Source organism: Mya arenaria, chromosome 1 (assembly GCF_026914265.1).
Source record: "Mya arenaria isolate MELC-2E11 chromosome 1, ASM2691426v1".
Classification (NCBI taxonomy): domain Eukaryota; kingdom Metazoa; phylum Mollusca; class Bivalvia; order Myida; family Myidae; genus Mya; species Mya arenaria.
Window position 1 is genome coordinate 61175636 of NC_069122.1, and position 15356 is coordinate 61190991.

Genomic DNA, 15356 nt, shown 5'->3' on the forward strand with positions numbered 1-15356 from the left:
TTATAACTTCAAATACATGGGTAATGGGGATACGTCGCATGAAGTGATAAGCTGTTCATTTTGAAGGGAATTATTGCTCATGTTGGTTTTAAACAAACAATTTCCCTAAACAAAACGTGTATGTTCATAAAAGGAAATGGTATATATGATGCATTATACTTTCCTATCGTATGATATTTAATTAAATCAACGAAAAACCTTAAGAAACGATTGAAAGGGGCATGCATTGTAACATGAAATACATGGGGATGGGGGGGGGGGGGCGGGGGTTGGGACGTTTAATACGTGAACAAGTGACTTTTACATATACAAAATGACACCAGACGCCATAAAATAGATATCTAGATATGTTTGTTTCCTCGCCCAATCTGGGCACAAGCTCTCTTGACCCTCGGCACAGTTTTCACTTTTATTTATGTGTCCTTCATCTATTCCAATTGTTCAAATAAAATTTGCAACTCACATATTTGCCTGCAGATAGTCTTTCAGCGCATTCGCGCTTTGATTTTAAAAAGTAAACAGGTTCACTCAGTAGGTATGTATTATTTCATGGATTTATAAATATCCGTTCAAACCGAAAATATTGCCCTTGCGATATAAAAAGATATTGCGTGTTAAACATGATTCTATTTATAGATGTGCATTTCAGATAGAGGTAACAAGGAAGACGTTTTTTAATCTCTTTTATTCAAACAGTTTATGAAGCAGCAAAGGTGTTTTATTCGTTTATAACATGTGATGAACATACTAATCATTACATAAGTGTAAACAATGTCGGATTTTGAGTCTATGACGGAATTAATAACACAAGACTATCTGAGTTACAAACTTCAAGAGTTAGGCTTCGACTTTGAAAGTTTTTCAAAATGGCCGACGGTATATTGTCAAAGGTGCAAATCGAAACTAGAGACGGAGGTGATTACGCATTGCGATAATTGCGACGACACCAAAATGTTCTCAGTGCCTGAAAATAAAGCTCCATGTCAGCGAGAGTTAAAGTTCACGAGAAAAGTGTGTGATTTATATCTAAACGATTTTGAAAAGCGATTTGACATAGATACTGCGAACATCAAACCAAATAAAGCAACAGTTCAGATTACATTTTTGGAAGAAGCCGATAACTTATTTGAAAAGGAAACTGACTGGATGGGAATCGTGGGTTTGTTGATCCTCAGTGGAGTATTGGCAACAAGGTGTGCAGAAAAAGGCTATATTTCTGAAGTGAAAAGTATTCAATGCATAACAAGCTGGTACATCAACGAAAAACTAGAGACATGGATGAAAGAACATGGCGGATGGGTCTGTATATTTTATACACTCGGAAAACGGATTTGGCGAGGTTGGGGAGGAAAGGGTAGCAGTTTGCTTTTTATCGACAAGTTTACCACATATTTTGCCATACTATATTGGATAAGTTTCATTTAGTCATTAAAGAAAATTGATTACATTAGAAAACGACTTATTTATAGCTTAATCTGGCAACATCTATTTCCTCGCAGTGCCTGTAATTTTTGTCTTAAACGTGTAATGCCCCGTTTCGCAGTGCAGTGTGTGTGTGTGTGTGTGTGTCTCTGTTGGTCGTGGATTTGAGAAGCCTTTTAAAATAACAGGATGAAGTCATAAATGTATTTATAAAGTAACAAGGTAAAGTCTTAATCGTATTTATGAAACATCAGGATAAAGTTATACATGACAAAATAGGTAAACTAATAAATGTTTTCATGTATCATGGTAAACTGTGATTTTTTATTATTATTTTAACATTTAGTCTCGGTTATAGCAAAATAAATCTGATTGGAGCAGTTTAATCATTATAAATGATACATTTGAAATTGTACCACATTAAGTACAATTTGCATGCTTTATTAAAAGGAGCGCGTCAATTGTTTTGTTTAATTTTATTTTAAATGGCTTGGTACTTAATAATATACCCGCTTTTCCGTTGGAGGCATACTTTTCGCACTGAATGTTGGTAACCGAAGACCGGCTTAAACATTGGACCGCTTTTTAATTGCGTATCTAGTCGCCATTAAGAATATAGACACATGTATCTACTTTTATTTAAGAATGTTCCATTATATATGTTTGAATGCAATCTTTATTTGTATAATGTGCATGATTAATGTGTGCTTATAATCGACAATATTTCAGGGAAGCTTCTCCATATGGACAGATTTTATTATTGAGCTCAAACAATTTAAGGTAAATACTTTTCGATTACTTATGACAGAACTGGCTGGTTGTTGTGGGGGGCGTGGGAGCAGTCATCGTCTACTGTAATAAGTGTCTGCTCTTTATCAAACATTTTACCATAACTGTTGGCATACTTATAAATTAGTTTAAAAATGTCTTTAAAGATATTGATTAAAATTTGAACCGACTCATTATAGCTTAAAATGCTAACATATGTTTCCTTTCTACTACCTGTACTTATGTTTACTACCTTACAACCTGACATGACGTGACAGGTAATAAGGTCATACATTATTTATGAAGTGAGAGGATAAAGTCATAGAGTATTAAAGAGTAGTCATACAGTATTCATACAAGTTAAAGGATAAAGTCATATATGTATTCATGAAGCAATAGGATAAAGTCATACAATATTCACTAAGCAACAGGATAAAGTCATACAGAATTTTTGAAGCAACATGATAAAGTCATACGTATTCAAGAAGCAACAGGATAAAATCAGCTATGAATTAATGAAGCAACAGGATAAATTCAAAAATGTTTTCATGAAGTTCGAGGATAAACTCATAAATGTTTTTATGAAGTAATAGGATGAGGTTATACAGTATTCATGAAGCAAGAGGATAAAGTAATCTTTGTATTAATCAAGCAACAGGATAAAGTTATAAATGTTTTCATAAAGTAAGAGGATAAAGTCATAAATGTTTTCATAAAGTAACAGGATGAAGTCATAAATGTTTTCATAAAGTAACAGGATGAAGTCATAAATGTTTTCATAAAGTAACAGGATAAAGTCATAATTGTTTTCATAAAGTAACAGGATAAAGTCATAAATGTTTTCATAAAATAACAGGATGAAGTCATAAATGTTTTCATAAAGTAACAGGATGAAGTCATAAATGTTTTCATAAAGTAACAGGATAAAGTCATAAATGTTTTCATAAAGTAACAGGATGAAGTCATAAATGTTTTCATAAAGTAACAGGATAAAGTCATAAATGTTTTCATAAAGTAACAGGATGAAGTCATAAATGTTTTCATAAAGTAACAGGATGAAGTCATAAATGTTTTCATAAAGTAACAGGATAAAGTCATAAATGTTTTCATAAAGTAACAGGATAAAGTCATAAATGTTTTCATAAAGTAACAGGATGAAGTCATTAATGTTATTATGTATAAAAAGGATACAGTGATTTTGTTTTTCACATTTAGTCTCTGTTTATGCAACAGGAATTTGATTTGAGCTGTTTTATCATTATAAAAGATATATTTGAAGTTTTAACACTTAAGTACAATTTACTTGCTAGATACTGAGGTGCAACTCAGGTGTGTGGTGACTTTTATTATAAAATGATTTGGTACTTTATAATACCCCCGCTTCTTTGAAGGGGGCAGACGCATTTTTCGCTTTGAATCTTGGTAACCAAAGACCGGCCTTAACACAGGATCACCTAGGATCACCTATAATTTGCATATCTAGTCGCCATAAAGAATAAGTTTAAGAATCTGTCCTATAGACACATGTAACTATTTTTATTTATTTTATTACAGATTTCATTATAATATATGTTTGAGTGTTATCTATATTCTTATAATGTGCATGTTTGAGTGTTTGCTTATACTCAATAGCATTGCAGGAACGCTACTCCAAAAGGATGGACACCAGCGAGGCGCAACGTAGATTAAACATTTTATTAGATAGCATCATGAAGGTAAAGATTCATTTCAGTTGATTAAATGCCTATCAATTTATTGTTACAATAGCCATATTCAAATTTATTCTGTTTCCTTCTAGTATTTTATATTGAGTGCCGCAGCGGTTCACACATGCCCTTCTTTAATTGATTTATTTTTTTAAATCATAAATTACATTATTTTTCTTTTTGTAAAGAAACATACCTAATTCACAAATCTCTATGAAATATTTCAATTGCTTTGTTGAGTTCAATTTCCAGGATTTGCACAATTTCATTATTAATAATAATGCGACTTATTACATAATGTTATCTCCTCTTCGTAGCATAGAAACCATGGAACCTTCGTTTCGCTAAAAGTAGTCGCCTTGTTTAAAACTGAACGCAGTTAATTTAAACATGGCTTTTATTATATAAATCAAATCAGCCATGTTCATGCATTTTCGGCGAATTGTATCACGCCTCATACGGTATGATACTTGCAATGCTCAATGGAACCATATTTTCGAAATTGACGACATGCAAGTCACAAAAAGCATTCTTAAATAATATCGCGTATATCCCGAATATCGTAATAGTTCCTACAGAATCAGGTTAAACATATGAATGCCTACTCCAACATCGCTGATCTGATACAAGTTGTTGGTTGAAATTCTTTTTCCCCGATTCGTTGTACACTCCCATGTAAGAGTCGCCAGTTTATTCAATGTGCAGTTTAAATAATAAAGAAAAACAATAACTACAGGTTTTCGAAAGTTTGTTATCATTAGTACCGATTAACGAATTCAGGGAAATGTCGAGCGGTTACGGTGGTTAGATTCTATCTAGCATAGTACATTTAACATTGAATTAATCGCTAAAGGGATTATATGTTAAACCTAATTACACACAAACAAGCGTTCTTAAATCACATCTTTCTGACCTCAATCGCGTTTCGTAATGAAGATATCGAAGATATATTTGAAATTTTAACACTTAAGTACAATTTACTTGCTAGATATTGAGGTGCAACTCAGGTGTGTAATGACTTTTATTATAAAATGACTTGGTACTTTATATTATCCCAGCTTCTTTGAAGGGGGCATACCGCTACTCGATTTTCGCTTTGAATCTTGGTAAACAAAGACTGGACTTAAAGCTGCACTCTCACAGATTGACCGTTTTGACAATTTTTTTTATTATTTTTTGTCTTGGAACGAGCAAATTTTTGCGAAAATCCATGAAAACTAGTCAAATAAGACTGCTGACAAAAAATTAGATCGCAGCTTTTTATATTTAAGTTCAAAAATTGATGTTTTATGCATTTTCCTTAAACCGTTAGTAACGGTTTAATATATATGCAAAAAGCTACAGAAACATGCTTAGTAGCAAAAAGTTTAAACATAAACCCGGTTTAGTGGCAATGGGCAACGCCAAAGACATAGAACACAAATTCACAAGAAACATAGAACAGCACACAACTCTACAAACAGCACAGTGCATAAATACTATATATATATATATATATATATATATATATATATATATATATATATATATATATATATATATATATATATATATATATATATAATTGGTATGTTTATCAAGAATTGTTAGGTACCGCCTTGGAACGGTCAGTATAATGTAAATTTACTGGGTGTTTAAACCAGTTTATGTGCACAAACCTCACTCTTATCCCAACAATTCTTAATAAAGATAAAACGCAAAAGATAAATCTTATCAAAGTATGCATTATCAATAAAACAAAACAAAACGAAAAGGTAAACCCCAAGTACTTGAACAATGATTAGAGGTCCCAACTCTATCCGCAGACGGAGGGAAACAATTCAGAGCACCTAATGCAAATACTTTTCAAAGATACGATGCAATCATCGTTAGAAACCAAAAGCTTCACACACAGTCTGCCTTAAAAGGTTTAAAACTGTGTGATCATAGAGTTTCATAATAAAAAGCATCATTGTACTAAAACTGGGAACAAATAAAGAAAAACATTATTAAAAATAAAAGCGACTATTATATAATTATGCTATTCTCTCCTTCCAAATGATTTGAAAACGTAAAATATTTGAAGAAATTTAAGTCACAGCCAAAACACTCGGAGTCAGTCAACACGTGTCCTCCAAAAACGGTTTTAAAGATAACATGAATTAGCAAATTTTTCATAAAAATCAAAGCACTGAAAGTTTAGTTATGAAAGGATGCTATATTCAACCCGATATTTTGTTTCAGGTATTCATCTTCAAATACAAGAAGGCAAGTGCTCTTCAAAATATTGCCTTAATATCCACGGTTTAAATAAAATCCAAGTAATTCATTAAGTCTATCTGTCCAACTGCCTGCTGGAAACTTAATTTTACGAATTTTCTTTAAAACATCACCATAAAAATCGGGATGAGCAATACTATCAACAATGAGCGATTTAGATTACTATTGTACTTTGATATGAGATTATAATGACCATTAACAAATTTAGAGAAAGTTTTCCTTAATTTAAAATATCGTAGAAGTTTTTGCGTCATAAGTTTACTGCGAGAGCTGAAAGTTTTTACATACGTACATATTTAAGCCATAAAACATTAATTTTCGAACGGAAATATGAAAATCTACGATCTGATTTTTGTCAGCAAACTTATATTATTGGTTTGCAGATATTTACGCAAAAATTTGCTCTCTCCAAGACAAAAAATAAAAAAGTTGTAAAAATGGTATATCTGTGAGAGTGCAGCTTTAACACAGGATCACCTATAATTTGCATTTCTAGTCGCCATAAAGAATAAGGTTAAGAATCTGTTCTATAGACACATGTAACTATTTTTATTTATTTTATTAGAGATTTTATTACAATATATGTTTAAGTGTTATCTGTATTCTTTTAATGTGCATGTTTGAGTGTTTGCTTATACTCAATAGTATTGCAGGGATTCTATTCCAAAAGGTTGGACACCATCGAGGCGCAACGTAGATTTAACATGGTACTTAATAGCATCCGTCCAGGTAAATATTCATTTTAGTTTATTAAATGCCTATCAATTTATTGTTACAATAGCCATATTCAAATTTATTCTGTATCCTTCTAGTATTTTATATTGAGTGCCGCAGCGGTTCACACATGCTCTTTTTTAAATAATTTATTTTTTTAAATCATAAAATACATTATTTTTCTTTTTGTAAAGAAACATACCTAATTCACAAATCTCTATGAAATATTTCAATTGCTTTGTTGAGTTCAATTTCCAGGATTTGCATCAATTCATAATTTAATAATGCGACTTATTACATAATGCTATCTCCTCTTCGTAGCATAGAAATCATGAAACCTTCGTTTCGCTAAAAGCAGTCACCTTGTTTAAAACTGAACGCGGTAAATTTAAACATGGCATTTATTATAATAATAAGGTGATTTCATATTGGCCAAGTTATTTTTCCGAGGTTAGCTGTATTTGCATGAGCCCAACAAATACAGCTGACCGAGGACAAATAACCGGGCCAATATAAAATCACCTAATTAGTAAGTATTTAATTAATTAATTAACTATTACCAATTTGGTTAAAAACATTCTTATAACTTACCTTTAGTTCACATTGAAGCCGTATTTATCCCTTAACCATTCATGGTGTCTGCTTTTCAAAACTTGACTTTGCTGATTTTGGCATGCATCCTTAAAGTGACATTGCACGCACTTATGAATAAAGCACGGTACATTGTAAGGAAGCATGTATTTTTGTCTTAATTTCGTAAATCGGTTGCCAAAACGTCCAATGTTTCACCTTCGTCGTCCATTTTGTCGGTGTACAAAATCGTCATAGTCGTAAAATCCACAAACGTGTTAAATACAATTGTAATACCAAAGCGTACTAGGTGGTTCAATCATTCAATTGGTTCAAGTATTCCAGGTTTATACGAAGCACAAACTTTTCAAAACAGCCGGAAAACAAAATGGCTACCTTTAAAAATAATTTCCGGCATATTTCTCATATTAGGCGAGTTTCGACAGCCAATGAAAATGGCCCATTTCTCAAATCCTATATTAGGCGAGTTTTTAGCCAATCAAAACGGAAGAAACTCATATTAGACGAGTTTTGTTGATATTGGCCGAGTTTGTCGATATTGAGCGAGTTCTGGCATGTATTGTCTTAATTGTCTGGTATTGGTACCGCAATTGTCTCTGTATCTCGCCAAATACGTAAAAGTTGATTAATAATAATCAAATCAGCCATGTTCATGCATTTTCGGCGAATTGTATCACGCCTCATACGGTATGATACTTGCATTGCGCAATGGATCCATATTTTCGAAATTGACGACATGCAATTCACAAAAAGCATTCTTAAATAATGTCGCGTATATCGTTCATATCGTAATAGTTTCTACATAATCAAGTTAAACATATGAATGCCTTCTCCAACATCGCTGATCTTATACAAGATGTTGGTTGAAAAATTTCTTTCCCCGATTCGTTGTACACTCCCATGTAAGAGTCGCCAGTTTATTCAATTCGCAGTTTTAATTATTAAGAAAAACAATAACTACAGGTTTTTGAAAGTTTGTTATCATTAGTACCGATGAACGAATTCAGGGAAATGTCGAGCGGTTACGGTGGTTAGATTCTATCTAGCATAGTACATTTAACATTGAATTAATCGCTAAAGGAATTATACTTTATACCTAATTACACACAAACAAGCGTTCTTAAATAACATCTTTCTGACCTCAATCGCGTAATGCGAGAGGTCAATCGATCTACGAGTCACAAAAACAATCTATAACAATTGTAGAGGTCTTGAATTTTTCCAAACACAATATGAAAATTGAAGAAAATCGCCTTAACGAAACCAACTTAAAACTTTTAATAAAAATATATTAGAATTTAATACGCACGAAAATGAAACAAACTAATTCAAGATGAGACTTGAGAATACGTTCACTGAAAAATAAAAATAAAATAAAAAAAATCTAATAGAACGTCTGTTATAAAAATGCAATGAATGTCGTGACTTTTACGTACTAACACAGCGAAAGGAAGTAAGTGGTGCAGGACGCAAAAGGATGATTGTTAGTATTATCATTATTATCATTAAATGTAAAGTCATCAATGTATTTATGAAGTAACATGAAAAAGTCATTTATGTATTCTTGAAGCAATAGGGTAAAATCATGAATGTATTCATGAAGTAATAAGATAAAAACATAAATGAGTATGAAGTAATAGGATAAAGTCATAAATGTTCTCATGAAGTAATAGGATAAAGTCATTTATGTATTCTTGAAGCAATAGGATAAAGTCATATATGTTCTCATGAAGTAACATGAAAAAGTCATTTATGTATTCTTGAAGCAATAGCGTATAAACATGAATGTATTCATGAAGTAATAACATAAAGTCATCAATGAATTCATGAAGTAATAGGAAAAAGTCATCAATGTATTCATGAAGTAATAGGATAAAGTCATAAATGTATCCATGAAGCAATAGGATAAAGCCATAAATGTATTCATGAAGCAATAGGGTAAAATCATAAATGTGTTTATGAAGTAATAAGATAAAAAAAACAACATAAATATATTCATGAAGTTACAGGATAAAGTCATAAATGTATTCATGAAGCAATAGGATAAAGTCATTAATGTATTCATGAAATACTAGGATAAAGTCATAAATGTATTCATGAAGCAATAGGATAAATTAATAAATGTATTCGCGAAGTAATAGGATAAAGTCATTTATGTATTTGAAGCAATACGGTAAAATCATTAATGCATTCAAGAAGTAATAGGATGAAGTCATTTGTGTATTCTTGAAGCAATAGGATATAATCATGAATGTATTTATGACGTAAGAGGATACAGTCATAAATGTACTCAAGAAGTAATAGGATAAAGTAATAAATGCATTCTTGAAGTAACAGGATAAAATCATACATGCTCTCATAAAGTAATAAGGTAAAGTCATAAATTCATTCTTAAAGTTAAAGGATTAAGTCATCAATGCATTCTTTAAGCAAAAGGATAAATTTATAAATGTATTGCTACAATAACAGATAAAGCCATAAATGCAGTTATAGGGTAGAGTTATAAAATATTATTGAAGTGACAGGATAAAGTAAAAAAAAAAGTATTCATGAGATGAAAGGGAAATACCATAAATGTTTTCAGGAAGTAACAGGAAATAGTCATAAATTTGTTTAAGGAGTAATAGGATATTGTCATACATGTTTTCCTGGACTTATAGAGTAGAGTCATCGATGTATTATTGAATTGATAGGATAAAGTCATCAATATATTCATAACCTAATAAGATGAAATTATAAATGTATTCATAAAGTAATAGGTTAAAGTCATATATGTACCCTTGAAGCATTGTGATAAAGTCATAAATGTATCCATGAAGCAATGGGGTTAAGTCATAAATGTATCCATGAAGCAATGGGGTTAAGTCATATTAAATGAATTCATGAAGTAATAGGGTAAAGCCATTAATGTATTCATAAAGAAATATAACAAAGTCATAAATGTATTCATGTCGTAATAAGATAAAGCCATAAAGGTATTCATGAAGTAATAGGATAAAGTCATACATGCATTCATTAAGTAATAGGGTAAGGCATAAAATCATTTTTGAATTAAAAGGATGAAGTCATCAATGTATTCTTAAAGCAACAGGAAAAATTCGTAAATGTTTTGATATTTTAACAGGATAAAGTCATATATGTATTCATGGAACTATAGGGTAAAGTCATTAAATAGTATTGAAGTAACAGGATAAATTAAAAACAAATGTATTCATAAAGTGAACGGGAAATACCATAAATGTTTTAAGGAAGTAACAGGAAGTAGTCATAAATTTGTTCATAAAGTAATAGGATACTGTCATACATGTATTTCTTCACTTCTTGGATAAAGTCATCGATCTGTTATTAAATTTATAGAATAAAGTCATAAATATAACCATACCGTAATAAGATAGAGTCATAAATGTATTGATAAAGTAATTAGTTAAAGTCATATATGTATTCATACAAAACAGGATAAAGTCATAAATGTTATCATGTATCAACAGGATATAGTGAATTTTTAGATTTTTTCCTTTAAAATTAGTCTCTGTTTATGCAAAAGAAATCTGATTTGAAATGTTTAATCATTACAGAAGATATTTGAAATTGTGACACATAAAGTACAATTTAGTCGCTAAAGAGATGGAGATGCACCTTAACGTTTTGTTGACTGTTATTGTAAACTGCCTTAGTATTCCATACTACCTTCTTCGAAGGGGGATACTATTTTTCGCTCTGAATGTTGGGAACCAAAGAACGGCCTTTAACACAGGATAACTTATAATATGCAGAACTAGGTAAATGTCCATTTAAGTTTATTTAATGGCTTTGAATTTATTATCACAAAAGTCTAATGTAACTGTATCCCTTATTGTTCAAGTGTTTTTTTTGAGTGCTGCAGCGGTTCACACATGCCAATTCAAAAATCATTTTTTTCTTCAATTCATATTTAATACATTATTTATCTTTTTGTAAAAGGAACATATCTATAACATAAATCGTTATGAACTATTTCAAATGCTTTATCGTGTTCTAACCCCATGATGTGCTTACAATAATTAATATTAATGCGACTTATTTAATAATTTTATCCCTTCACCGGAGGAAAGAAACCATGGAACCTTCATTTCGCTAAATATTGTCGACTTGGTTAAACTGAACGCGGTGCAAAAACATGGACTTTTATTTGTTTAATAAAAAAAGCTATATAAACATAGTACAATGGTTACTTTTCTTGCCAAGTGTATCACTCATTATTCGGTGTGAGACTTGCATTGCACAATCTCGTTTGATTAATGAATTAGAAATTGACGACATGCAACTGGGAAAAAGCGTTCTTAAATAATGGCGCTTGTATCTTAAATATCATCATCGTTTCTACAGAATGTCCACTCCAGCATCGTAGTTCTTAAACAAAATGCTGGAATATGAATGTGTTTTTCCCGATTCCTTGTAAACTCCCCTGTGTCTAAAGGAGTCGTCAACTTCTTCAAACATAGTTTAAATTATACAAACAGAAATAAATACAGGTTTTTGGAAGTTTGTTACCATTAATACTGACGAAACAAATTCTCAAAAATGCCGTTCGGTTACGTTGATTAGATACCATAAAACGTGGTACATTAAACATTAAATCAATCGATAAAGGGTTTATTCTTAATACCTAATGACAAGTAAACAAGCATTCTAAAATAGCATTTGTCTGATCTTTACCGCGTCTCAAAGTAAGCACACGTAATGCGAGATGTCAATGGATCTATAATTGCTTACACACCAACGTCGACGTGTAGCAAGTCGCAAAAGCGGCGAATTGCAATATCGTTTATAATATGGATCCAGACTTATAACAAAATTCTTATTTATATTGTAAAAAGTAATGAATTGCAAGCCTATAAATTTTAAATAATCAAATGTATTTGTTCTAAGCAACGGGAAATGCTCAGAGTTCTACAAATGGAATCAGTCACGCTACAATCTTTGGTAAAACATTTCAATGTACTTTCTTGTAGGACATATATTCTAAAACAATTGAAGTGTTAATTAATAAATATCTTCAAATATTAAAAAAGCTTTTCTTTAGAGTCGTGATTTTCTGTCGACACAGTTTGAACAATAAAAAACATTAAAACAAAACCAACTTTAAGCGGTTTTCTTTTGCAAGTTCAAACCAATCCCAATTTTAGAAAAAAAAACACAACTTGCGGTCACTTTCAAATTGATTTCTGATTTCGTATCATTCTAGGACTGCTCACTGAGTGCTGCAGTGATTCATACACTAACATCTTTCAAAATATTTTTACTGGCTTTTTTGTTGAATTCATAACAAGTATAAGTAATTGAAATTCTTTATTGTGCTCAAATGCTAGGATTGGCACAAAATCATTGATATAAATGCGACTTTTTTTTAAAATGATGTCTCCATTCCGGGGCAAGAAACCATGTAACCTTCGGGTCCTTTTTTGCAGTCATTTTGATTAAAACTGAACGCGGTTCAATAAATATGGACTTTTAATTGTTTTATCAAAACACTATATATACATATTACAAGTATTTCGTTTTCTGTCGAAGATTAACATGCCTCATTCGGTGTGAGATTTGCAATGCACAACCTCGGTGGACCCTTATATTCGATATTGAAGATATGCATGTCGCAAAAAAACGTTTGAATAAATTCGCATTCATCTTAAATATTAATAGATAAGGTTGTTAATTACATGATTTTTGTTTGTTCTTTTCAGGATAGTGCTCCCTGCTCACGACGACGCCAATACTTTCCATAGTATATCTCCAATTTGACACTGGAATTCAGACGTTGTGTTTATAATGTCCTAGCGGAAATTGCTGCGGTTTAAATAAACAAGGAAAAAGGTCGTAGCATGGATGCGAGGAATATTTTGCCATGTGATGATGAATATAATTAAATAGATTATATCTCACAGTGCTAAACATAACACATTAAAGAATTTGTAATTTATATTTTGTTAGGTCTCAAATTATTTAACTTCAAACATTTTTCTATTTTATTATTGTTTTATGTATACGTAAGCCTTGTATTGCAAATATTACTTGTAATTGCGTTCTTTTACTCTGCGTGACGAAGTTCACATTTATTTGATGTTTTGTTGGTATGCATTATATATCTTTTGTATGCTAGTGCCATGTGAGGCCCCAGATTTGTCTGTCCTAACAGTTCTTAAACGTCACAAGCTTTAGTAGCATATATCGTCAAGACAAATGTCTTGCTTCATCCTGATTATTACGAAATGAAAATAAGTTACTTAAATATCATGAAGATAATTTTCTTAAACTCTTAAGAATGTTATTAATGCATATTTACTCCAAAACAAAAATAATGAGCTTAGCTTTTTACTGGTGTAAAGGTTTCGAGATTTTGGGACAATGTGTTTGTGTTATTGTACAGGACGTAATTAATCAGAACTAGTTCACTTTCGTTGTGCTGTAGTTTGTTCAAAATATGGTGTGCCGTTTCATACAATATTTTCGTTTTTGTTTGTTTGTTGTTCTTGAATGTTTTTTTTTCTATGTACATTGTATATTTTATGTGGTATATATATGTATCTGATCATTGTTTACCACTCGGAGAGTATATTTGTAAATTATTACGTGTTCAGCTGGTCCATGTATAATCGCTTTCATCAGGCATATTCTTAAGTTATAAAACGACACATTCTTTCTGCAGATGCCTTAAAGGTTACATGCCGCCTTCATGTATTAACATTTGCTGTGTAAGTACGAATGTTAATAGGGGTCATCATGGGGCCTTGAGAACGAACCGTCTCCAGTCTGCGTTAAGAGCCAAGATTAAAAAAAACTGCAACTCTCTCACTTTTTATTCGCATAGCAATGGTGGTGAAAACAGTTGAATATATTACCGCAACGACGTTTTTCACATTCTAAGGATACTATATACATATAATATTATTTAAATGACGTTTAGTCCCTTAATTGTTTTGCTTTTCTGAGCACTGTACTCAGACCTGAGACTGTTTGTAATCATGGCCACAATGTGCTTAATTGCAGGAATTATTGTAGAATCGTGTAAAATGAATTAAAAAACATCATTAAGTACATCATTTTCGTAAATAAGTGAATTTCAGTGATCAAAGTGATCCTTTTTTAATTTATTCGCAAACACTCAATTATGATTGTAGACTGGCTATTTAAAAAAGAGTCTAAACTCATCAATATATTGATCAAACTATAAATATAACTATTTTTTACGTGTGAATGAATTAAAGTAGAATATATTGGAAAATATTAAGGGGTGTATGACCTGCAGTTTACATTTGTAACGTTTTTTTTATTTAACTTCGTCAATGTATTATTGTATATGGTTGTTGGGTACTCCTTACCGTCATAGTTGTAAATAAATTAATTAACACTTTTTCATGTTGACATATTTTTCATTTATGGCTTTCGAGAACGAATACATAAATTTGAGTACGTCTTTGAATCCGAAATTTAATCCAAATACCATTCACTTACCGAGAATTTTTTCCCCTGCATTTTAGGCATAACCCGTGTCAGAAACAACGTGTGCCTTCTAGCTGAACATGTGTTTTCAAACACAGACGGTTAAATCCCAAATGGAATTGAATCACAAACCCCACTTGTATGGTCCTAGACAATTATGTATGAAATGTGGGTTAGTAAAAAGCCACAAAACCACACATTACAATAACTGTATATTTAGTTATTTCTTCGGTCATTTATTTTTCAATCTCGTTCTTTACGTTTGCAAGCAAAGCCTGTTCAAATGATACCAACATTATACGGGGCCACTTGGGATCCAAATTTGGCTTTATTGCCAAGGTTCCGCGATAGAATGAACAAAAGATAAGCTTCACCTTGGTTAAAATAGACTGTGAACTCCGGCACCATTTAAAAACAAAT

At 31.4% G+C, this 15356-nt stretch overlaps 1 protein-coding gene across 2 annotated transcripts; it reads left to right on the forward strand.

Annotated features, from left to right (window-relative positions):
• Positions 1 to 634: 634 nt before the first annotated feature.
• LOC128232286 (bcl-2-like protein 1) lies at positions 635 to 14847 on the forward strand. Of its 2 annotated transcripts, XM_052945770.1 has the most exons (6): positions 635 to 1299; positions 2152 to 2202; positions 3831 to 3905; positions 6120 to 6143; positions 6809 to 6884; positions 13181 to 14847. In XM_052945770.1, the coding sequence occupies exons 1-6, from the start codon at positions 772 to 774 to the stop codon at positions 13183 to 13185; spliced, it is 759 nt and encodes a 252-aa protein (XP_052801730.1). In that variant the 5' UTR covers positions 635 to 771; the 3' UTR covers positions 13186 to 14847. The 2 variants fall into 2 exon arrangements, with proteins under 2 accessions (XP_052801730.1, XP_052801737.1); XM_052945777.1 differs by lacking the exon at positions 6120 to 6143 and having other exon boundaries at positions 636 to 1299.
• Positions 14848 to 15356: the final 509 nt, after the last annotated feature.

Bases quoted from the DNA above. Each gene is read 5' to 3' on its own strand.
- LOC128232286 (XM_052945770.1), top strand. From the start codon at position 772: ATGTCGGATTTTGAGTCTATGACGGAATTAATAACACAAGACTATCTG. The intron at 2,203-3,830 runs GTAAATACTTTT...ATAGCATTGCAG, and splicing joins TTGAGCTCAAACAATTTAAG to GAACGCTACTCCAAAAGGAT. The intron at 6,144-6,808 runs GCAAGTGCTCTT...ATAGTATTGCAG, and splicing joins TCATCTTCAAATACAAGAAG to GGATTCTATTCCAAAAGGTT.